Raw genomic sequence first — 23,587 nt, 5'->3', positions numbered from 1 at the left:
CACACACACAGTCTCACACACACACACACACACGCACAAACACACACACACACACACACACACACACACACACACACACACACACACACACACACACACACACACACACACACACAAATACAAACACACTGTGTGTTTGTATGTATGATGTGGTTAAAAGGACTGTCTGGACAGCATCACATCACATTGAATCTTTGAAATACCACCAAAGGAAACCTTCAGGTCATGGTGTTTCAGCCAGGGGTTTACTGTTGGGTGATGGGGAATCAGTTTGAATGTATCAAATTAGGGATATCTGCAGGGTTGAGAATATAAACAACAGTTATGTCAAATAACACCAACCCCAGGAAGCCTGTTTTTCCTCATTCAACAACATCTAGAGCCCTATTTCACAAATGACTCCATGGCTGAATTGGGAGGAATTGAAACAAAAATGAAATCTGTTGCTTGTATTGCAGTTCTGTTTACCTTTGGATTGATTCACAGTGTTATGCAGAGAAGGGCTGATGCGTAAGCAAGAAACTCTCAGCAAATAAATAAGCTCCCTTTATCCGTAGCCAAGTGGTTGTATTCTGCTCTATCCAATCCCACCTGATTTTTAACTATACTTTTAATGTGTACTTTAAAATAAAAGTTTGAAATACAAACATATTTGTTAATTATGTTACAATGCTAAGATAACAAGCCACTTCAGTATCAACACAGTTGAAAGATGCTGGTTAAAACGCCGGAATGGATCAATCCTATTGACACAAAGGGCTTTGTGTCAACGTGTTCTGTATTTTATTACTTACGCATCTTTGAAAAACATAACCTTACACATGCTTTTTACCTATCTTGGTTTAAAAGGGTTTAATAGTCTAGAGAGTGTAGGGAATAATATGCTGATGAAAGCACACTGTCCCAAAGCATCAACCTTGCCTCTTATAAAACATCCCTAATTAAGGAATACATTGCATTGAGTTCCTCCCACCCCATACAGTGTATGGCATTCACTCATACACTTTTGATTTTTATTCACAGGGTTGTGTATTTAGTCAAGCAAATCCAGTAGTATATTAATTCTAGTTACCAGCAATGGGGATAAATGGCCGCATGTTAGTACAGGGAAATGACATGCAATCACAAGACACAAATAGAAAAAAGTAACACGTAATAAACAGCAGTCAGTGTATTTGTCTTGACAGCAGTAGATTGCAGGTGGCCCGATGTAAAAAGGCTTATCAAAGTGCACTTCAACAAGCCTCTTCTGCTGTAATTGAGTTCAAAATGTGATTCATTATAAAGCACACACAACTAGGGTATCACCAGTTTATGGTTGACAGCTAAAGACTCATTGCAGCACTAATAGTATAGCACAGACTTGAATGAAGCATCTACATAAGCAGTAGACAGCAGTAAAAACCTACTCAGTTCCATTTAACCTTCTGTAGGTCTACTTCCAGAGAATGACATTTTTTAGAGGTCAATGTCGACATCCTAAGTGCCCTTATTTATTCCACATAGGACCCATACAAACAGCAAGATACTGTATTTACATATTCATTGTTGCTTACATTTTAGTCAAGATGGATACCCAGCCTGATAAGCATTCTAAGATATATAAGGGCTGCATGAAAAGTTGAAATGCTCTTTAATTCGTACTGATTGGTGCAGTTCCTTTACTTGTATTCTACAAATCTGGATTTTTGTGAGTAAGAGGTTGGATGGCAGCAGATGAGAGGGTAAGGGATCAAACAGAAATACATTTTAGAAGCAATCCTGTGGGCTGTGAGCGTTAAATGTCATTTTCTTTGAGGTTAATGTCGGGAAAAATATCATTTGGAGGGGGAGGAATCTTCCTCGTAGATTCAGCATCAAGCATCATTTGACTACGCTTTTTGTAAATGTTGAAATAAAGACCATATGGTCCAGCTAGGACAATGTTGGCTTGTAGTGACTTTCCCGGGAGGATTTAATTTAAAACGGAGATTAAATGTTTTACTCTGTAAAATGTGTTTACTAAGTTACCCATGTCCCTTGTGTCCACAGCTCGGGGAGGCAATTTGTCTTCAGTTATGAGCCAAGTGATAGAAAACCACATTTTACACCAGTGCTAACCCTAACCCAACTTATATGTTCATCAAAAATATGTAACACTGACTAAGGCTTGTTGTAATGCCTATCCCAATTAAATTATGTTTTACTGTTAATGAAAAGTTGAACTTCAACTAAAGAACTGTTTGAAACATGGAACTGGAAATTCCTTGATGTAGCCTCTGCTGGGCATTTGGAGACCCCTGGATGAGTCACCCGTGCTTATAATGGGATGTATAAATAAATGGGATTTATATGCACGAACACAAACCTACATAGAAACTACTACATATAATGTAAAATATAAATTAGGGTTTTAACTCCCTCTGTTAATTTACTGTAATTGGGGAACATTTCGCTATTATTTCCTAACCTCGATCCCCACCGGGCGTTCTCGTAAAATGCTTTCCCATGTCAACAGTTCTCAATTTCAGACCAGAAGGCATTTCATTGGCTGCTGCACTCCTTCCTCTCTCGCTATTGGATGGCGCTGTTTCCGGGGCTCTGTAGGTTGACGTTTCTCGGTCTGCCTTGAGAGACAGACCGGGGAGAATGGCTGCCAGTGGAGGTTTGTTACAATTCGTTGTTTTTGTTGAGAAGTTCGACTGAAATGGCACATTCTAAAGTTACACATATTTTGTTAATCGATATTTTACCATGGTATCTGTACTCTGGTCGAGCGACAGTTCCCCAGGTAGCAGTGTTATCGTGAAAAGAAGTGCAGCTCCAGAGTCTATTTAACAGTGTGGGGTAGTCAGCCCGGCTATGTGGCTAATGTTAGCTATCTGCCTTTAGCCCACCGCTTAGCTCATGACCACAGCTGAGTGTGTAAACACGTTCACAGAAGCGACGTGTTGATTCAGGTTACACAAGTTGGATGGGAGAAAATGGGTCCAAGAATAACAACTACATCTCTGCTAAGCCCTGGAACGTCCGCTTTATCTCAAGCCTTTGAGGATCTCGACTTGTTTTCACGTTGTTCGGCATCATGTTTTGTGGACTAGCTAGTCCACGGTATCTTTGCAGCTAGCTTCATGCTGCCAGCTATACCTCTGGGGAGGGGGGGGGGGGGGGGGTCATATGTCGTCAATTGATAGTTGGTGAAAGAATGACTGACTGGTAGTCCAATGGCTTGGGCTACATATGTCCACGTTGACAAATGGACGCGTGTGGCCCAGTTGTGTACAGTGTGAATGGATAGAAGGAACGCTGACTGGCTAAAGGGATCCCTTTAACTCCTTTGCTAACGGCTGAGCTAAGCTGCCAGCCGGTTATATTGTACACTTGTTAGCCTGCTAGCGACCACATAGCGAGACGTTAGCCAAGTTTCTTACCTACCCGAGACCCTTTGTTCTGTCAAGTTAGGCTCTACATAGATTTCAAGCGTTAGCAACGAGACACCCGACACTTAAGTTGTTAGCCTCAAACAACAGGAAATTGTACAACCACAAAAGTAAGGTGGTGATAATGTATCCCGTTCAAGGCTCTCAAGTAAGTTCGCAATTAAAACTCCTTTAATGAGGAGGCTGTTCCTTTGGAATAGCGACGCGTATCGCCGTTCTGCCTTCCCTAGGGTTTATTTTTTTCTTTCTCATTTGTTGCCTACTTTATTTATCGTCACAATATTCTTGGCTACGTTTAACAACCAAAAGGCGTCACTATGCTGAGCATTACCTGAACTATTGGAGATAACACGCCTGTGGGTGGAATTGAATATAGCCACGTGAGGTGGTGTTTAAGGTGGCATTTTGTTGAACAACTTCACTTCAACAAAATACAACGAATTTAGTTAGATTTTTCATTTAACTCATTCATATTCATTCATAAGTCATATGTATTTTTGCAACTTGGAAGATTATTTTTGTATTTGTAAAAATAAGTATACCTTTCACAATGAATAGGGGAGAGGGGTAAGATGAGACAATTTTGACTCATTTTGTACTCTAGGTAATGAAGAATAAGACGGAACTGAAATTAAACATCTACCTTGATTTCCGGATGTCCCCTGTCAATCAAATTGATAACAATGCATCTATGACATAGGTCTGAAAATATGACTTCTCAAAAAAAGTTGTTGTGGCTCAACTTGACCCAGCGTTGGGGTAAATTGAGCCATCTGGGGGAAAATGACAAATGATCTTTTTCAAGTTGAATGTGTTTTCCTTTTCCTAATAGTCTTATATCTTTGCTTAAGGTAACTTAAACAATATTAACCTGCCAATATTTCTGTATTTTGCCACTTCTCTGATGGATTTTCAGCCTTTATCAGTGGCTACTCTCTCAATCTCATTTCTCTCTCTTTCTTTGCATGATAGCTTTTCTACAATGTTCAAAATATGACAAGCCAAATTAGTTGTGTAATACTACATTGAAATACCACTTTCTAAACTTAACTTCAGTGCATCATGGTGGTGTAAGTTGAAGGACTGGCTCAACTTACCCCACAGCATGTGGCTCACTTTGCCCCACAGCTACGATTTTGGAAAAAACTGCCTAGTTTAACAATTCAGTCTCATCTTTAGCTAAATTATTCCCATGGTTTTATAGCTTGGCAAATCACCAACGTGTATGACATATTTTTACGTGTGAATACATTGTATTTGACATAGCAGTCATTATGCCTGATTTGTCAAAAACTTGCTTTGACAAGCAAAAAACGGTTTATTGTGGAAAAAAAAAACATAATTTCAACTTCACCATGTGCTTCTCTCCATCACAGCCGAATAAACATTATGGGTGCTTCCTTAATTGATGGTCAAATGACAAATGTGTACACACAACAAATGTGTGTGTACACACCCTACATAAAATAAGTGATCTGTCTTTCAAACCCCTAAATTGGGCCATTGTGCTGTTCTCACACAACATAAAAACTCACAACATATTGGAATGGTCTCAGCCATCTGTAATCCTATTCTGATTATCCTGCATTTTTTTCTTCAGAGGTAGGGAAGCTGTTACAAGTTCAAAATGGAACTCCTCTAAGCACCAACTACAACGGGGTAGATGCTGTCCATGCCTGTACCATTCTTCAGCAGCTCAAGTCCTTGTACGATGAAGCTCAGCTCACAGACATCGTTGTAGAAGTGGACCATGGGCAGACATTCTCCTGTCATCGAAATGTCCTTGCTGCCATCAGCCCATATTTTAGGTATGAAGCGTTAACTTTTTTTTCATATTTTGTAAGAATGATCTGTTGTCTGATTTAAACCAATACAGCTGAGCTTAAAGTGCTTAATTTTTTTTCTATTCTTGGTGGAAATTTGCCTTAGACTTATTTTTATTGGAAACATGGACACTGTGTGTGTGTGTGTGTGTGTGGTCTCTGGAGAAAGTAGAATCCTAACATGTCCCCTCTGACCCCCAGGTCCATGTTCACCAGTGGCCTTACAGAGTGCAACCAGCCTGAAGTCAGGATCGTAGGAGTGGAATCTGAATCCATGAACCTAGTCTTGGATTATGCCTACACGTCAAGGGTGACACTTTCGGAGTCCAATGTCCAGGCCCTGTTCACAGCAGCCAGCATCTTCCAAATCCCTGCCCTGCAGGACCTTTCTGCCCAGTTCATGATCAGCCGCCTAGACCCACAGAACTGTATCGGGGTCTACATGTTCGCTGATGCCTATGGCCACCAAGAGCTGAGGGAGCGTTCGCAAGATTACATCCGCAAGAAGGTCAGTTGTGATGATAAACCTAAATTACATATTTTATTTGTGTATTTACAAAATTGAAGATCTGGACTGCTCAAGGTATGATGGATTCCTCACAGTATGGTGATTTGCCTTTTGTTTCTGTGTTGTTGTTGTAGTTTGTGTGTGTGTCGTGGGAGCAGGAGTTCCTCCAGATGACGAAGGAGCAGCTCGTCAGCATCCTCAACAATGATGACCTGAACGTGGAAAAGGAGGAGCACGTGTACGAGAGCATAGTACGCTGGCTGGAGCACGACCGGCCGGGCCGCGAGGGCCACCTCGCGGAGGTGTTCTCCCAGTGCATCCGTCTGCCCTTGCTGGACGAGGCCTTCCTCAGCCGCATACCTGACCCCTTCGCCTGTGCCCTCTCCCTTTCCAAGGACCCCGCTGAGGCCAAAACCGGCCTCAACGGCACCAATGGTTGCTCCCAGCGCCTGGGCATGACGGCCTCGGAGATGGTCATCTGCTTTGATGCTGCACACAAACACTCAGGAAAGAAGCAGACCGTGCCTTGCCTGGACACGGCCACTGGCCGAGTGTTCAAGCTCTGCAAGCCCCCTAATGACTTCCGAGAGGTGGGCATACTGGTGTCCTCGGAGAACGACATCTTCATTGCAGGAGGCTACCGGCCCAGCAACAGTGAGGTGTCCATCGACCACCGTGCCGAGAGTGACTTCTGGCAATACGAGCACGCAGGGAATAGATGGCTTCCACGAGCGCCTCTGCTGCGGGCCAGGATTGGCTGCAGGCTGGTGCACTGCTGCGGGAAGCTCTATGCACTTGGGGGCCGCGTTTATGAAGGCGATGGGAGGAATGCATTAAAGTCTGTGGAGTGCTACGACGCCAGAGACAACTGCTGGTCAGCAGTCAGCCCCATGCCGGTGGCCATGGAGTTCCACAGCGCTGTGGAGTACAAGGATCGCATCTACATTCTCCAAGGTGAGTACACACAAGGACATTGTTTTTTTACAACCAATACATAATAAAGAGTATTGATTCATATTACTATATTCATGACTTTTCTATAAAGTGCTATAAATCCACAGGTTTTAATGTATTAAACAAGAGCCTCACTTTCTTGACAGTGTGTTGATGGCACTCAGCACGGAAACTGTAATATTTAATTGTCACTTGCTCATACGATAAACCTGTAAATTATCTTAAAAGGATAAATTAACAAGATTTGAGCTCACCAAAATGTTCCAATAGACATATCCACTATACAAAAATAACAATGTGGTGGTAACACATCACTCTGGTAAGGGAATATCATTTTTTTTATAAAAAATAACTGACATTTGTTTCCTATCGATAGGCGAGTATTTCTTCTGCTTCGACCCCCGTAAGGACTACTGGGGCCAACTGTCTCCAATGGTTGTCTCGAGGAGTCAGGGTCTGGCTGCCTTACATAAGAACTGCATCTACTACATTGCTGGCATCTGCAGGAACCACCAGCGCACCTTCACGGTAGAGGTCTACGACATAGAGCAGAACACGTGGAGCCGGAAGAGAGACCTGCCCTTCGACCAAGCCACCAGCCCCTACATCAAGGCCATGCTGCTCCAGGGCAAGCTGCACCTGTTTGTGCGAGCCACCCAGGTCATGGTGGAGGAGCACGTGTTCCGCACCAGCCGCAAGAACTCGCTTTACCAGTACGACGACGAGGCCGACATATGGACCAAAGTCTACGAGACTCCGGATCGCCTGTGGGACCTTGGCCGCCATTTTGAATGCGTGGTCGCTAAACTTTACCCTCAGTGTCTACAGAAAGTGCTCTGAGACATCCCTCTGGACACGTGTTGGGAACCCAATCTTGGAAGGCAGAACGAGTGTTTGGGCCCTGCCTGCCTTGTGCCTGGTGCTACCTTGGTTCTTTGCACCACAGGGACTGTTGTCAGTTGAGTTGATCAGGAAGGGGTGCTTTTAAAGATTGCAGTATTTTGTTTTTTTCTCTTCAGAATGCACCAACCACCAACACTGATGCTTGTTTTGCAAAATCGTACAATGAATCGTAAGTGCAATTATGTTTGCTTGTTCTTGAGCCTTGTTGTTCCATTTTATATGGAGGCATATAATTTTACACATGATACGCATGCAGTTTTTTTGGGGGGTTTTCTTTCGCTAAAACGTCCCTCAGAGTGTGGATGCTAGGTGTCACCATAAAGTTAAAATCTATATCTAAATGATTCTGCATATTTTATTCATACGGGTAAGATGAGCATTGGCTCATGATTCGATCACTAGCTCAGATACATGTTTCTTTTGTGGGGATCTTTAATGCTAAGCTAAATCTTGGCAACCATTTTGTCAAGTTTTTCAGTTGAATTGTTGTGATTTAGTATGCTTGAAGCACGTCACTTTTTGACACCAATTGTATCCTCACCAATCCGGGCGTTGGGAACCAACACAGGTTTGAGCTGTCTGATATTTAACTGCATGGAGGATGGAGGTGCTTCCTCCCTTAGGTGAGCGTCTTGTTTGTGTCATATGACAACTTTAGTGAATAGTTCAAATATTTCTTCTCCACATTGGAGAAATAGATTAAGTCCAACTCGTGGCAAATACTAAGTTCGGAACGCCTAGCAGGTTTACCTCAGCAAGTACACAAATCTGGCAAATGGATAAGGCCAATTTATTATGTTTGCCAAAGTGTAAGACGCTTGGTTAAATGTTGATCTGTCAAGGTTTTTTTTTTGTCTTTTCTCCCTCGTGAATGAGGTCATGTTTTCATCTAGACTTGGACTTTTGAAAATATATATATGGTAGCAATAACTAATGTAACTATGATTAGGCTATATTAGGTTGTTCTACCTTAGTAGAAAGTGCATTATTTCATTAGAGGCCTGTCTTTTCTAGTTTAAATCATGTAGGTCTTGATATTGAGTGTGTGGGTCATATGGATGTAGACTTGAAGTGTTTCTATAATGAACAGTGCAGATCCCTAGGGGATGTCATTGTGCCTATGGGTAGATATGGGACATCAGAATCATGTACTGTCCTGATCCAGAGGAATATCTGTCTTACTTGACATTGCACTGAATCATTCTCCACCTAACTGCAAACTTTACGAAGCACCCTCCTGAACATACAGACTTTGGTGTGTGTGAGATGTGTGTGTGTGTGTGTGTGTGTGTGTGTGTCCCACAAGTGAGTCCGGAAGAGCTGACTCATACCGAACTGTTGGTGCTGCTTTTTATGGACAATCTTGTATTAAAGTAATACAGTCATCTAATAATGTTCCCGGTTCAACAAGGACATTTCTTCATGCAGGTAACTGTCCATATTTGCACTACTCTGCACCCTTTTATTTTATCTAATCTTCAAAGGAATTTATTTTGTCCCTCCAAATCATTTATCTACAATCAAGCTGTTAGATTCAACCCCTTTTTGACTGGAGATTAATACAAGAGTTCAATTCAGATGGAGTTGTCTCCAAGTGACCTGGCTTCAGAAAAACCCAGCCAATGTGGGGATTGGAGATTCCAACCATATGCCTCCGTACAGCCATGTGGTAACCAGTAACAGAACTCTCAGGATAACTATTGATACAGTACTGTATTTAAATGTTTGTTACGTGTAAAATACTGTACTATAGGTTTGCTGTACTTGCACAGTTTTGAAATGTATTTTTTTGTTTTTTTTATAACTTGAAAGATAGATGTGATTTTTGAGTTTTACCATTTTTCTTTGGTAATGTTAGAGTAATTTTGTGTTGTAAAAAAATAACATTTATTTAGATTTTTTTTCTTTGTTCTTTTTAGAATCGTTTTATTTGTAACATATCATTCAAATCAAGCATTACAGATGGATAACAGTTATAACACAGTTTCACCACACCAGTCATTTTCATGCAACGAGCTAAGAATCAATCATTGTGCTTTCTGTGTCAGTGGGTTGAGATACCCAGCTCCTTTCTGGTTGTCAATATGCATATGGTGCTATACCGTTGAACTCTTCCTGCATTTTTTGTTTGTGAAAAGTGTCTGATTACAGCTGTGGCCTGGTTCTTCCATACCTTTTGAACTTCCTTTTTAAGCAATTGAGCTCATGCCAATTAGGCCTTACTTTCTCTAGCCAACCAATCCAATTACGATAGCTATAGCAACCTTTCATGGCAGAAGGGTGTGTACCCACTGAAATCCTATGTCGTGAGATTAACCACATTTATGTTGGATTTCAATACACTATCGAGTCAGTTTCATGTGAGTGTCAACAATAGCATGGACAGTGTTTGGTTTATTTGTTCACAGGTGTTGCTTTATGGAACTGACTCAATAGTTCATTTTCTGAGTCCAACCATTATTCCCCCCGCTCGGTGACTCTTGTGTAAAGGGTCAGTTAGTGTTAGGAGTTGACAGTGCTTGCCCTGCTATTCCCTACTGCGCACTAGAAAGAGCAAAAGGTATTTCTATGTTCTCCAGTCCAGAATTTGCCTCCACAGCTGTAATCGGATGACATCGGGCATTTTGTCACTATTTGCTGGTTTGTTATTGGGGTTTCGGGGTATAGGGGTGGTTGAGCTTAACTGTGAAATTCACATTGCACATACTTTTGAGAATAAAACTGAGAACAAAGCACTTTCCTTTTTATAAGAAATATTATTTGAAACCAATGTTGCCTACAAGGAGGAACTGAATGACCAAATGAATTCATGGTTACTATTAAATGATGAAAACCAAAACGGAACAGCAATATAATGTTAATATATAACGAAAATCGGATCGAACGGTGAGTCGATAACTTTGAATCTCCATAACCTTCTAAAAAGCACCATTCGAGAAAAAGCTTGGCGGGTGTGCCAGTGCCACACCAGATGTTCACCCCAAAGCAGAACTCATGGGAGATGTCTAGGCCTTTATTCTCATACCTCGTTTAGGAAGAATATGTTGTAGACCCTTTAACATGTCATCAGCCACAATCTTCACTGTCATCAACCCTTTTCCAACATTCTAAGCCCGAACATAATAGACGAGCGATCCGTGCTCAAGCATTAGTTCAACAGACATGAACCTATGGACATCCGGACCCGGCCGCACGCTACAATTTACATCGTCAATGCAACACGTGACCAGATTCCAGCTTGAGCGGCGGATTACTTTCGTGCACAACAAAACATCGAGGTTTTTTTTTTTAACCCGAAAGGTAGGATGCTTTTTCTGAAACATTATGATGTGTATTCTTGTCTAATGCATACGTGATATGTCCCGGACAATACGTTTAACTTTGAACAGCTTGCATCAGATTGGCCACGTGTAGAGAATAACTTTGTCTTGGGGTAGTGACGCATCTTAACTCACTAGGCTTCCCCGAAACACGCTGCCTCGTGACTCAACCCTGGGGTTTTGCAGGGATCCCCTACTTGTTTCGGGGGTCGCGGAAGGAAGCGGTCGAGTTGTGATCTGATGGCTATATGTTAAGCGATAGTTAACTAACTATCGCTAACTATAACTATCGTATAAGCGATAGTTAGAATTCAGGAATTACCAGTGAACGTTTGCGGTACACCTCTGTTCCATCCGTTTTTAGCAAGAAGTCAATGGTTTTATTTACTTTCGATCAGTAGTTCTAACTGACGACAGTGATACAATCACCATTTCGTTGAACATGTTATACCTCATATGCTTTTAACGCTAAACGTTATACGTAACAAGTTCCATGTATCACACATATCCGGTAATTTCATGAACAATATGATAGATGTTATCGAAGTATACTACCCGAGACTTGGGCCAGGAATGGCAGAATGGGCAATTTTTTTGGTATTACAAGACAAAGCGAACATCGCACACATCTATTCTCATTTGTTTTGTCATTCAATGTGAAATGAATCTCTGTAATTATCTCTGGTTTCTTTTGCCCAGAACAGGAACATGCCCCAATCACCAACTGCTAAATTGGCCAACACCCCTCCGGATGGGGGCTGGGGGTGGATGGTGGTTTTCGGGTCCTTTATTTCGATTGGCTTCTCCTACTCGTTTTCCAAAGCCCTCACTGTATTCTTCAAAGACATCCAACAAGATTTTGACGTCAGCTACAGCGATATTGCATGGGTCGCCTCCATCATGCTTGCTACCATGTACGCTGGCGGTAAGTTGTAAAAAAAAAAGGGACACTCGTAATCAATTATTTGTTTGTTGGAGTAAGTTAACGAGGGGTTAAATGGAAGGAAGATGTGGCTTGCATGTGATTCTCACATGTCTTTAGTTAAGTTCAAATACGTTATTTTCTTCTTTGCACTGCTTGGTTATTTGTTGTTCTTTCTGCCCTTCAGTCTTGTGTTTTATGTTAGCCTATATTTTATGTTAAGTGTCATAAAACATTTATGCCAACATTTGCATAGTTTACTGGTGATTGTTTATAAAGTAGTCAACATGCATGGCATCGTGATTTATATTTTATATAATATATATATTTTTGAAGTTGGACCACATGTCATGTTGATTGAGACCATGTGAGCAATTGTCAGAAGCATTCCGTGACAGCAAAACAAAACATAAAATACCCACTTAAAATCAAGGCTACCTCTCTCACTGGGTGCTCACACTTCCTTTCAAAAGTGTTCTTCATGGACCTTGAAGGAATTCATTAGATGATACAAATTAACTACCAAGCCAAGATCTCACGGAGGCTCTAAGGGTGAACTCATCTGTGACCGCCTGCAAGGGGTAGAGGAAAACACGGGGTGCCTGTCTCACCCACGGTCAACCGCAGAGAAAGACCCAGCTTGTGAAAAATCCCCCTTCCATAGTGTCTGAGACACATGGCTTCATCATATTGTCCTTGGGAGAGCTTCAGCAATGTCACCCAGAGGAGGAGACAGGGGGAATACATCAGTGGGAAGGTTCAGCACATTGGGGTCTGGCGCCATGGTCCCAATGGGAGGGACATGACAGCCATTCCAAAGAACCTCTGACTCAAGGCACCAGAGTGATAAAGTTATAATAGAAGTGGAAGGGGTGGGCCATTTGTGGGATGCTTGCCTATTGTGCTGCAGTCACAGTTTGATCTATGAGGCTGTGTGAGGTCAGTGCCTCTGTTGAAATGTATGACCACATGCATTTACACTTATTAATTTTTAGCAGACAAGCCTTACAATGGTCTTGGTTGCCTGCAAGTTAATGATGTACAAATATGCCTTATAACATTAGGTCCTACAAATTAGTAAGGCATTATAAATGGAGTTTGTTTAACTGTGGCTGAGGCTGCTCTAGAACATGGAAATAAGCATTTTTGCCTTGTGTCAACTGATTAGATTGGTGCTCTAGTTCGAAATATGTGCTCAAGAGCTGGTTTCTCCCCTCTGGTTGTATAAATGCTTCATACATGTGTGCATATTTTTTCTGTTTCCTGTCCTGTTGGCAGGACCCTTGAGCGGTATGCTGGTGAACCATTTCGGGAGTCGCCCAGTAACCATAGCGGGTGGATTAATGTGTGGGCTGTCAATGGTGGCTGCCTCTTTTGGAAATTCCATCATCCGCCTCTACATTTGTATTGGTCTAATTGGAGGTATGTTCTCAATTAATGTATGTTTGAATGTAAATAATTGGCACATTGGTTGTTAAAGAGATTACACCTGTGTGCAACAGAGTTTGCATGCATAGCCGACTAGAATGAATGGATTTAGTAGCTGTAGATGTTGAAAGTATGTGAAATACACGATGACTTCCTAGGTACTTATTATCCACAAAACGTCTGATAATGTTGATTGTTCTACTATATACTGTCCATTCCCCTCTTCTCTCTCCATTGTTTATCATCAATTTGCCAACATTTTTTACCTCATCTGATATGTTTTATGAAACAAATGTGATACAAGGTCATTTGGATACCGGGCTTGAACTGCATAGCGAAACTTTGAATGTGAAATATTTCCACACAAGTCTCCCCCAAGCATAGCAGTGACCAAGTAAAATAGGACTCTTTGCACTGTTAAACAAAAGAGTAAAAAATGAAAAAATGAATATGCTTTACTTTATGAATGCTGCAATTTTCATATTTCACATCCAAGTACCATATGCAATGAATACTGTATTAAATAACCTGGTAAGGAATATTTACTACGCACTAGTTACTACTAATGGTAAATCATTCATTCATACACACTACGAGACGCAAAAGCACAATGTGTGCAGATCGTTGAAAATACATATCTCCAGCCCTAACATCTACAACAATAACTAATGATCCTGTATAGTACCAACTGCTACCACATGTATTTGAAAAGCAAGAACAAAACCAATGTTTTTCAATGAAACAAAGAATGAAGCAGTCTCACCAAAGTCCCTAGTTTAGCGCAGCCCCCTGTCTCCCCTCATGTGGCTTGTCATCCTTCCCACGGGTTGGACTTGGCCCTCCTGGGGGATGAAGATCCATGTCCTCGGAGGCGCTGTGGGAAGGCCAAGTTTGGGTTTTCTCCCCCGACTGTGCTGCCATGCTGTCAGTCCCGGCCCAGGGCATCTGTCCTGGTTCACGGGCCGCAGCCCGAGCACCAAGGGGACTAGCGTTTAGAACCGCTAATTAAGAGTGAACTGTCCCTTATCCCCCCATAGAGCGTGGCCCTCTGTACTTTTACCTCTGAGCTCCCATCATGGCCTTAACCTGGGGGAATGGGGGGAGGGGGGCCCCTGTCACAGTGTGAGGCTCATTACCCTTCCAAGGCCATGTTGTAGGGGTTCAGTAGGACAACTGGCACTCAAATAGGCCTGAGCAACCGCCCTAGTGCAGACCTGAGCAACGGCTTTTTGTTCATCTCTTGAAGATGCGTCAAATTACTTTCTTCATTTGTTTGAGCTTTTTGTGCCTTGTGGACAAGGCACAAAAGAGCTGAAAGTGGGTTGAAGAATAGAGGGAAAGGCAGGTTCAATCTCGTGTAGCGTAGGACCCACCTGTGGTCCTACGCTACACGAGATTGAACCTGCGGGGTTAGCGCACTCGCGGGTTAAACCACAGAGCAGCAACAGCATTTGTCTAGAAATCATTATTTTGTTGAGAAAGTTGGGTTTGGGTTCTTTGATTTTTATGCAAATTAAACATTATGCCTTGAATTTATTTCAGACAAACATTGTCGAATGTGATTGAAAATTTGCTTCTAATGTTAAAAATGTTATCTTTTCCTTTCATGGTGACTTTCTTTTTGGTATTACTATTAATGTAGCTCCCTCAAAATATTAATTAGATCAATAAGTTCACTTTCTCTCCCATTTCAATTAATTGAATATTTTCCCAGAAAATGACAAGCACATACTTTTCATCAATTTAATTGTATGCAGCAGAGCTCAAACAAATGACCCATTTTTATCCTAGCAAAATATCATTTTAATGTCACACAAAGATGATCCTTAACATCCAAATAGCTGTCTAAAAGTCTGCTCTGCTCATAGATTTAAGAACGGAAAGTTTACGATATTTCAGATTCATGCTAGTTCTATCTTATGTTCATATATTTCAGTGGAAATTGTGTGTACTTATTTTACGATTGAGATATCCACTTTATGGGGTAAAGAAACAGAGTTAAATGTATTGGATAACTGCTTTACAATTCTCAAGTCCATGAAAGTTATAGCGCTATCACAATCATGACTTTTCTCTCTTCTAAAACTATTTACACACAGGTCTCGGACTCTCCCTCAACCTAAACGCCTCTCTGACCATCATCAGCAAGTACTTCCTGGTGAGACGGCCTTTAGCCAACGGTTTGGCCATGACCGGTAGTCCCGTGTTCCTGTGTTTCCTAGCCCCTCTCAACCAGTACTTCCTTTCCAACTTTGGTTGGAGGGGCAGCTTCCTCATCCTGGGCGCTCTGATGCTCAACTGCTGCGTGGCCGGGGCCCTGATGAGGCCCCTCCCCTCGGCCCCCGTCCCATCCGTGGAGAACGGCTCTCAGAAAGGCCAAGAGGCAGGGACCCAAGGAACCAAGCTGAAATCCAACTGTTTGAGCCGTGTAAAGATCGTGGACTTATCCCTATTCAGAGACCCAGGCTTCATCATCTACCTCATCGGGAACTCCATGTTCTTCTTCGGGGCGTACGCGCCCATTGTCTTCCTGTCCTCCTACGCCGTCAGCCAGGGCGTGGACGAGTTCTCGGCCGCCTCGCTGCTCTCCATCATGGGCTTCGTGGACATGTTCACCCGGCCCGGCACGGGGCTGTTGGCCAACACCAAGTGGATCAGGCCCCGCATCCAGTACTTCCTGAGCTTCGCCATGGTCTTCAACGGGACGTGCCATCTCTTGTGCCCTCTGGCCACTAGTTACCCCAGCCTGGTGGTCTACGCGGCCTTCTTCGGCATCGGCTTCGGTATGGTGTTTGCTCTGATATTTGAGTGCTTGATGGATATCATGGGACCCCTGCGCTTCCCCAAGGCGATTGGGCTGGTCACCATCATAGAGTGCTGTCCCATGCTTCTCGGACCGCCTACGGCAGGTGAGATATGCAGTGAACACTACACTACACCACAAGTCAAGAGGCAGGCATTCCTTGCTATCTAGGTTTTACACATTTAAAATAAAATGTTAACAGCGGGAGTTTCAGTTCTATCATTAGTGTGAAAAATGTGTAATAAAAGTCAGAAACAAGCATACAATCACAGATAAATGTAGAAAGACACCGGGGTGAATCAGGCTGTGGTGTATGATTGGATTGTCATTCTTTCATTCTCTGTCTGCTTGGCTGTCTGTCACACCATGCTCGCAGCCCTAGTAGGGAGCTCAACTGCTGTCGATCCAGGGTGTCATTATTGTGAGATATTCCCTGTAGACTTGTATTACCATCTGCGAGCAACCTGGGCTGCAGAAAAAGTAGTAATTGGTCATGGCTTTTTACCACTTTATTTGTCATAAACATGGCTTGGGCTATCAGTGTGTGCCCACTTGACCATTAGATCGCCACAAAAATGATGGAAGATAACCTTTAACATAATTTAGAATGACAATAAAGTCTTTACAACTGAAGGCATGGAAACAGATATTTTTTACTTTTTCTGTGTAATGAGCCCACATCTTGACTACCATGTGATAACATTGCTCTTGAGTAAGGGCGGACTTCAACATGAAAACAAAAACAATACCATACACCTTGACATACATACACGTTGACATCGTATCAGCCAACACAAATGTCAACTCTAAAGTTCACTTGGTAGGACTCATTTCACTGTGTTCCTGAGAAATGGGCTGAGGAAGTTGGTGTATGAAACATATTCCACCGTATGCACCCACGTCTTGGCAGATTTATCCATGTCCTCTACTTCAGCCTTTCTCCATGTGATTTAATGAGGTGAAAACTTATACGGCCTAAAGCTTTGTCTGCTGCTCATTTAATGGGGTAAATAAAAGGCCAACCGAGATTCGCCTCCAGAGGGCACAATCTTCACGTCTGTCCCTCACCAGACTGCCGTCACTGTCTCTCCACGTCTTTCCCTCCTGCCCCGACCCCCCCACCCCCTACTCCTCTCTCCCACTGCAAATGCAAGGGTCACCCCAATTAGTGGAAAGCAAGTTAATTGTTTGTAATTAGCCTTTTGCTTTGGGTGTTTAATGATGTTCTCAGTTGTGACTCCAGCCATTCAATTCCTTTCACCTGGACCGTAATTAGGCTGTAATATTTTTTACGATATACAGTATACATAAAAATAATGAGTTGACTTATGCCAGATGGATTTAATTACCGTTTGGCCAATCAAGGGTGGTCTTAATGAGGGTGATGGTCATCAGCGTGCTCACTAGATGAACACCATCAATCAGGTAACAGCAGCCTGTTTTGAGGAGACTGATCCATGGGCAAATTGACTCTGTTTGTGTCACACACCTCACACACATCAAAACAAGGTCCAGTATGTAAAGAAATGAGCTTTGAAAAACTAGATTACGGAGATTAATTCAAACTTCCTGGCAGCATCTGTTCTGGACATGTTAACACACATAGAAATATAATTGAACAGATATGACACCATTACAACATTGTATCTCAATCTCTTGAATTGAACTTCCCATTTGGCACCGAATGCAATTCAAAATATCAATCGTATTTTTAAGTACTGAATATTTTGGACCTAAACACATCTCTGATCTGCCTGCGTATTATGAGCCCACTAGCTCTTGGGTCATCAGGGACCCATCTGCTCACTGATGACCGGGTTTGAACCAAGCACGGGGATAAGCTTTTAGTTTTGATCACAGATCTGGAACAAACTTCCAGAACATGTACGGTCTGCCTTTACACTTTATTACTTTAACCTCTAAAGCTCCAGCCTATCTTTAATTGTCTAGCTTGTCTAATTAAAATGCTTGGTGTTTGGTGTGTGTAAAAATGACGTATATGTGCTTTTAGCAGAGTTTCTCTTGTTTCAGTTGATATGACTATTTCTACATAATAAGGGCAGTGTTGTAAGCCTTTTGCTGTGAGAGTGATCACGGTCTTCCCAAATCTGGGGAACCTCGAGTTTAAGAGGTTAAATCAGAAAACCTCTGTTTGCAGCAGGTTTTAATTACAAATGTACGTCTGCACTACATTTATCCTCTTGCTATATAATTATTGTTATGTTCTTTTACGACTGTCCTTTTAAGGTTTTTCCATGTAATTTCTTCTTTTGTAAAGCGCTATGAATGGCCTTGTGTTTGAATGGTGCTATAGAAATATAGAGTGGGGTTGCAAGCAACAAAAAGGCACAGAGACAAATGACGAAATGACTTGCCTGTCTGGGAGCAAGCGGGTTCCCTTTTGCTATTTTTATGAAGGACTGGAGACTTAAATCTGATCTTAACCACATTTGTCACCTCTCTGCCGACTTAGGCTAGAAATGTAGTGTTATTAGAATTGGCCCCTCTCCTGATTCGTTCGAGTCTCAGCCGGCCAAATTGCCTTCCCAGAGATGCTGGTTCACTGATGGTCGTGGAGGTGGGGTAGGGAGTCGAGGGGAGCGGGTGTAGTAATGGCTATCATTTTCACTGAGGCTCTTTCTGAAAGCCGAGGTTCGAAAAGCATGTTGAAAGCTTTTATTCTTATCCACACATTAAGGCACAGAACCTACGTTCTGTGCAAGGGAATGTCTCCTTAGCACCCTACCTTTCATAGTGGGGTTATGACTTATACTATTTATATCATTCTTGTTGCGTACACCTGCACACATCTTCATGACAAACTCCCTGCATGGTATCAGCTTGGATGTATGTAAACCAGTGTAATGGGGACCTCGTCATAACTAGCCAGCTCTGTGTTGCCCAGCTACTGCCGTCCTCAGCTGGACTATATACTATTGTTTGGTTACACCTTAAAGGTAGTGGAAGGGGATACTAGCTAGCTAACTATCAAAATGTCTTCCGTCCTCAGGGGCTCTGGTAGACCACTATGGTGACCACAGGTATCTCTTCATCATGTGCGGAGCCGTGATTCTGACCGGCGGGCTCTTCCTCTTTGTCATGAACGTGTACAACTACCACCGGATAGACAAGAAGGGGAAGGCCAAGGACCAGGAGCTGCAAGGGGACGACATCCCGCAGCAGGAACAGGCCTTGGAGCACATGCCCGAGGAGGGTCCACAGGCCCCTGGGCCAGGGGAGGATGAGACGGGGCCTGGGGCCACGGAGGAAGATGGAGCCATGGGGGATCATGTCAGGAGAAGTGCTGATCACTTGAGGAAGAGGAGCCAAGAGTTTCATGATATTACTATTTAGTTACATGAGGTGTATTTTTAGTAACCTCTACATGTCTATGTAGAAGTTGTGCCCTGAGTTTTTTTTTTTTTTTATAAGTAAGAGCGATTGTGTTGTTGTGTATTTTACTTGAAATATACATTCTGTTTTGCAATTGATTTTTGAATAGTTAATTTTGTTTTTGATGGATTGCTGCACAATTTGCACAATTTACAAGTAATGTGTGAATGAATGTTGCGTTTAAGTTGTTCCTTAGAATTCAATGAATATTTACAGCAGCCGTTCAGGTCTAAATAACATAAGGTGAATGGATGATAAGTTGCTACATCTGAGCAAAAGGGTCTGGGACGGATAGAGCATTGTTCCACTATTAATATTTTTTTATTTAAAACAAGGATTTACCAATCAAGTGGAGACATGTAAACCATACTCCTGTTTTAAAATGTTTTTTGTTTTAGAGTGCATTTAAATATCAATAGGGTATGTACTCTTGTTAAAGTAAAAATGTTTCAGTACCAAATTTTACGGTTACTTTTAATTTAAAAGCATATGTTGAATGTATGTATGTAATTTATTTTAATGAGGTTTGAAAGCATTTTATTTGCCAGGGTTCTATTTATAATAGTGAAATTCCCTTAAAATGTAATTTGACCAAAAACACAAGGTTTAATCCATTTCCCTACTCTTGAATGAGAAGGTCTCGCATGTCGAGTTTTAAATGTGTTATTCTTTACAATTGTTTACATTGACTTAATTTGACTTTGTTACAGAGCGTTTACTTACTTTCCATTCCTTACTTAATGTTCCGCCCATACAGTATGCCCCAATGTGTTCGTTTATAGGATGCAAGGTGCTTCTGATCTGAACTGTGGTGGCAGAGCTAGTGCTGGAGTCGGGTGTACGACACACTTATTGAGCCAATCATACTAGACTGTATAATAATATCTCATATGTACCAACTATGCTGGTTTCCCCCTCATGCTTCTCCTTTGACATTACCTTTCCACACACATGGTCACTTTTTTTTTTACATAGACATGGTTCCTGCTGATTTTAGGAGAGTGGGAGAGTTTATCTGTTATGCACTCAGATTTGAATTGATGCCAGCGTATGCTACTGAAGATTTCTCACAATATAAATATTCATCAGTTTTTTCTTTCTTTCTATGAGACATTTTGTGATTTACAAATTCCTAATTTATGATAAATAATAAAGGGGATGAACCACAAACATGGATAACTGTCAACGTCTTCCATATTGCTGTTTTTCCCGCTGTACAGCTTTATGGGTGTAAAGAGCGCGACTCATTAACGGGGTCTAAATAGTTCATTACGCACAAGAGCTGTGTGTCTTGCATGGTCATGCATATTGCGAGGCGCGCCATGCATAACAATGCGTACACAGAGACCAAGCTGATTAGTTGGTCCAAGGCCGACAACCTCGGCTAGTGGTCTTTCCCGTCGACGTTGCAGATTCTACCATTCTGACATTCAAGAGTAAAAACGATCCAAGTCAAGATTCGTCAAAAAGCCCTTTGCTTCGTGGTGGTGGCGGCGGTATCCGATGGCCGTCTCCAATATTTCACGTCAATTAAAAGACTTTGGGTCAAACTTGAAAATGTCAGCAGCTTAAGGACGCGTATACCTAATGAACCGGGACCCCCGGTGTTCCGGGCTGGCGCCCCGAACCGCGTGCGGTCTCACGCGTGGACTCAGCAAATCGGTGGGCCAATAACAATGTGTGTGTGTGTGCGCACACTCACAGACACACACACATAGCCACACGGTCCAGCACAACCTTGGCCCAGTGTGAACACACGTCCTGCGGACCAGGCAAGGTGGTGGTGTTCCCCCAGAGACGTGCCGATGGCCGCTGTGTCCAGGAATCTGTGGATGATTGTAATATGTTTTTTCCCCGTCCTGGTCTCCGGTTCACTTCAGTCCTCTGACCCCCTCCGGGGACCCCAGAGGTGTATGGGGTGGCATTTGTAAAAGTTTCTCAAAACTGTGCTCCACTTTTTAACAGATTTAGCCCATTTCTGGTCTCGTCTTTTTAGTTTAGTAATAACACCCCCTACAAATGGACACTTTCACATCGGTACAATGCAACCCCCCAAAAATATAGGCCTACATCACATTGTTACCTAAATCATGGGTAAATGGCTATAGTTAAAGTGAAGCACGTTTTTGAACTTATTTCAAAGGGCCCCCATGGAACTGTTCTCTTTGTGTGCTGTTACTCTCGTCTCAAGACACATATCCCAGCTGTGATCCATGCAGGAATATGGGCTTAAAACATAAAAACGAACGGCCCTGGCCCTTGTTTAAAAGTGCGTTCACCTGCTCTTATAGAAACACTGATTAGTTGAGTTCTTCAAGCAGTGCTCAACTATTGTTGTTTTCACCTAGAAACCCCATTCCACTTTTAAAATGTTCGTACTAGCTTGGGATCGCGCGCTACCATTAAACATTTTAAAATATTTTGAACTTTTAAAAAATATTTAGACCTTTTCTTTTTTTTTTTTTTTTTTTTTCATATTTTGAACTTTTAAAAAATATTTTTACTTTTTGGAGGATGGCGAAGCTGTCCGCCCATTCTCTACCACTTCAAAATACAGTGCTATCCACTGTATTTTTTGGATTATTTTTTGCCAAGGCCCGGTTGCATCACATGTACATACACATTTCTTTTTTGTTAGACATCAGATTGCTCTAAAAAAGTATATTTTAAGCCAATCAGATCGCGCTAAAAAAATAAAAAAAAAGGTCCAACCTCCTTGGTGAATCTGGCCATAGATGAGCCCACCATGGCGTGGTACACACTCACACACTCTTCACTGTGACACTGACCTGATTCAACCATTTCAAACTTTATCAGCTCAGCTCAGCTACTCTATATTTGATCTCACAGGTTTTCAAACTTTCTTACTTAAGCTATTTGATTAACTCTTTAACTTATTTGTTTCCAACCATTTGCAATCTTTTAAATGGTGTGCATATTTACATGGTTACCTGTTGATGTTCAAGGGTCAGTTCTCGTTGACAGCAAAAATGTAATGATTGTGTGTGTGTGTGTGTGTGTGTGTGTGTGTGTGTGTGTGTGTGTGTGTGTGTGTGTGTGTGTGTGTGTGACAACTTGAAAAGCCTATGATGTTTTGATTACTTTTGACCTTTGGACCTGAGTCGATGGGAGGGGTGGGCGGCGATGGGGTCTACCCGCTGTTGCACAGAATGCATGACAGAGAAGAATGTGGTCTCGGTGGGTTTAGGGAGCCGGCGTATATCAACGGCAAACAAAAAATGGAATGATCTGTTTGAGTGAGACAGATATCCCTGGGCCTGCGTGTAGTGCAAACAGAGGCTGCCGGTGTAATAATGATCCCCTTCGAATGTGTACAGGGGAACAGCGGTTTTACGTGTGGGCCCACGTATGTGCACACATAGGAATACATTTCATATTGAGCGTTGGATTTGAAGGTACTTAGCCCTACAGTACGCCTATATATCTACCTGCTGTGTGTGTAGTCTGCAATGAATCCTCGTTCTAACCAGAACAACATCGGATTTCCCATAGGAGCTCTCCTATCGACACGCACGGAAGGTTCATCACAATGTGTGATGGAAACACGTGTTATGTAAACATGTTCGATTGTATTTCTTTATAGCAGAAAAATGTGCAGCTGATGGACCCGCTTTACCTGCGTAACACACCATCGTGACTCCATCAATATGTGATAGTGACATTCTCTCTATGCCTGCTCTCAAAGTGCTGACCAAAATGTGATCTACAGATTTAGTCATGCAAAGACCCCATGTGCAATAAAGACGTGTATATACGTCTCTTCCTAGCCCTAGATTGCGTAACTCTTTGTTATTTTAGTAAGTCAGCTTGAATTATGTAACTCTGTGGAGGACTAATCGGCAGGCTGGATACTCCCTCATGTGATGCAAAAGGCTGGAACCTGACATGCGTTGTGCAATGGCTTGTAGACCTTGCATCGGGTGGTAAAACAGGAGACCTTTGAACAAAGTATTGTTTTTTTTGTATCAAAGCACAGTTTCTCCACTGCCTATATGTTGGAGTTGGTTATTCCATGGTTTATGCCAACTCAGCTGCACAGTTACCTCAACCCACCTTCAGCAATACATAGAAGATCCCGAGGTCAACATGCTAT

At 42.3% G+C, this 23,587-nt stretch overlaps 2 protein-coding genes across 2 annotated transcripts; both read left to right on the top strand.

Moving 5' to 3' along the window:
• Positions 1–2,628: 2,628 nt before the first annotated feature.
• On the top strand, positions 2,629–10,271 carry kbtbd8 (kelch repeat and BTB (POZ) domain containing 8; the record flags this gene model as incomplete). Its single annotated transcript, XM_079747639.1, has 5 exons — positions 2,629–2,644; positions 5,020–5,227; positions 5,444–5,750; positions 5,885–6,704; positions 7,081–10,271. 5 exons carry the CDS (start codon positions 2,629–2,631, stop codon positions 7,542–7,544), a joined length of 1,815 nt encoding a protein of 604 aa, XP_079603765.1. The 3' UTR covers positions 7,545–10,271.
• A 1,364-nt stretch (positions 10,272–11,635) lies between these two features.
• LOC307083821 (monocarboxylate transporter 2-like) lies at positions 11,636–19,515 on the top strand (the record flags this gene model as incomplete). The annotated part of the gene is made up of 4 exons (XM_079747822.1): positions 11,636–11,852; positions 13,128–13,271; positions 15,377–16,186; positions 19,091–19,515. 4 exons carry the CDS (start codon positions 11,636–11,638, stop codon positions 19,432–19,434), a joined length of 1,515 nt encoding a protein of 504 aa, XP_079603948.1. The 3' UTR covers positions 19,435–19,515.
• Positions 19,516–23,587: the final 4,072 nt, after the last annotated feature.

Source organism: Pollachius pollachius (genome assembly GCF_949987615.1).
Source record: "Pollachius pollachius genome assembly, chromosome: 12".
NCBI classification, from domain to species: Eukaryota; Metazoa; Chordata; class Actinopteri; order Gadiformes; family Gadidae; genus Pollachius; species Pollachius pollachius.
The sequence above is the reverse complement of the archived record's forward strand: the minus strand, read 5'-3'. Positions and strand labels throughout refer to the sequence as shown.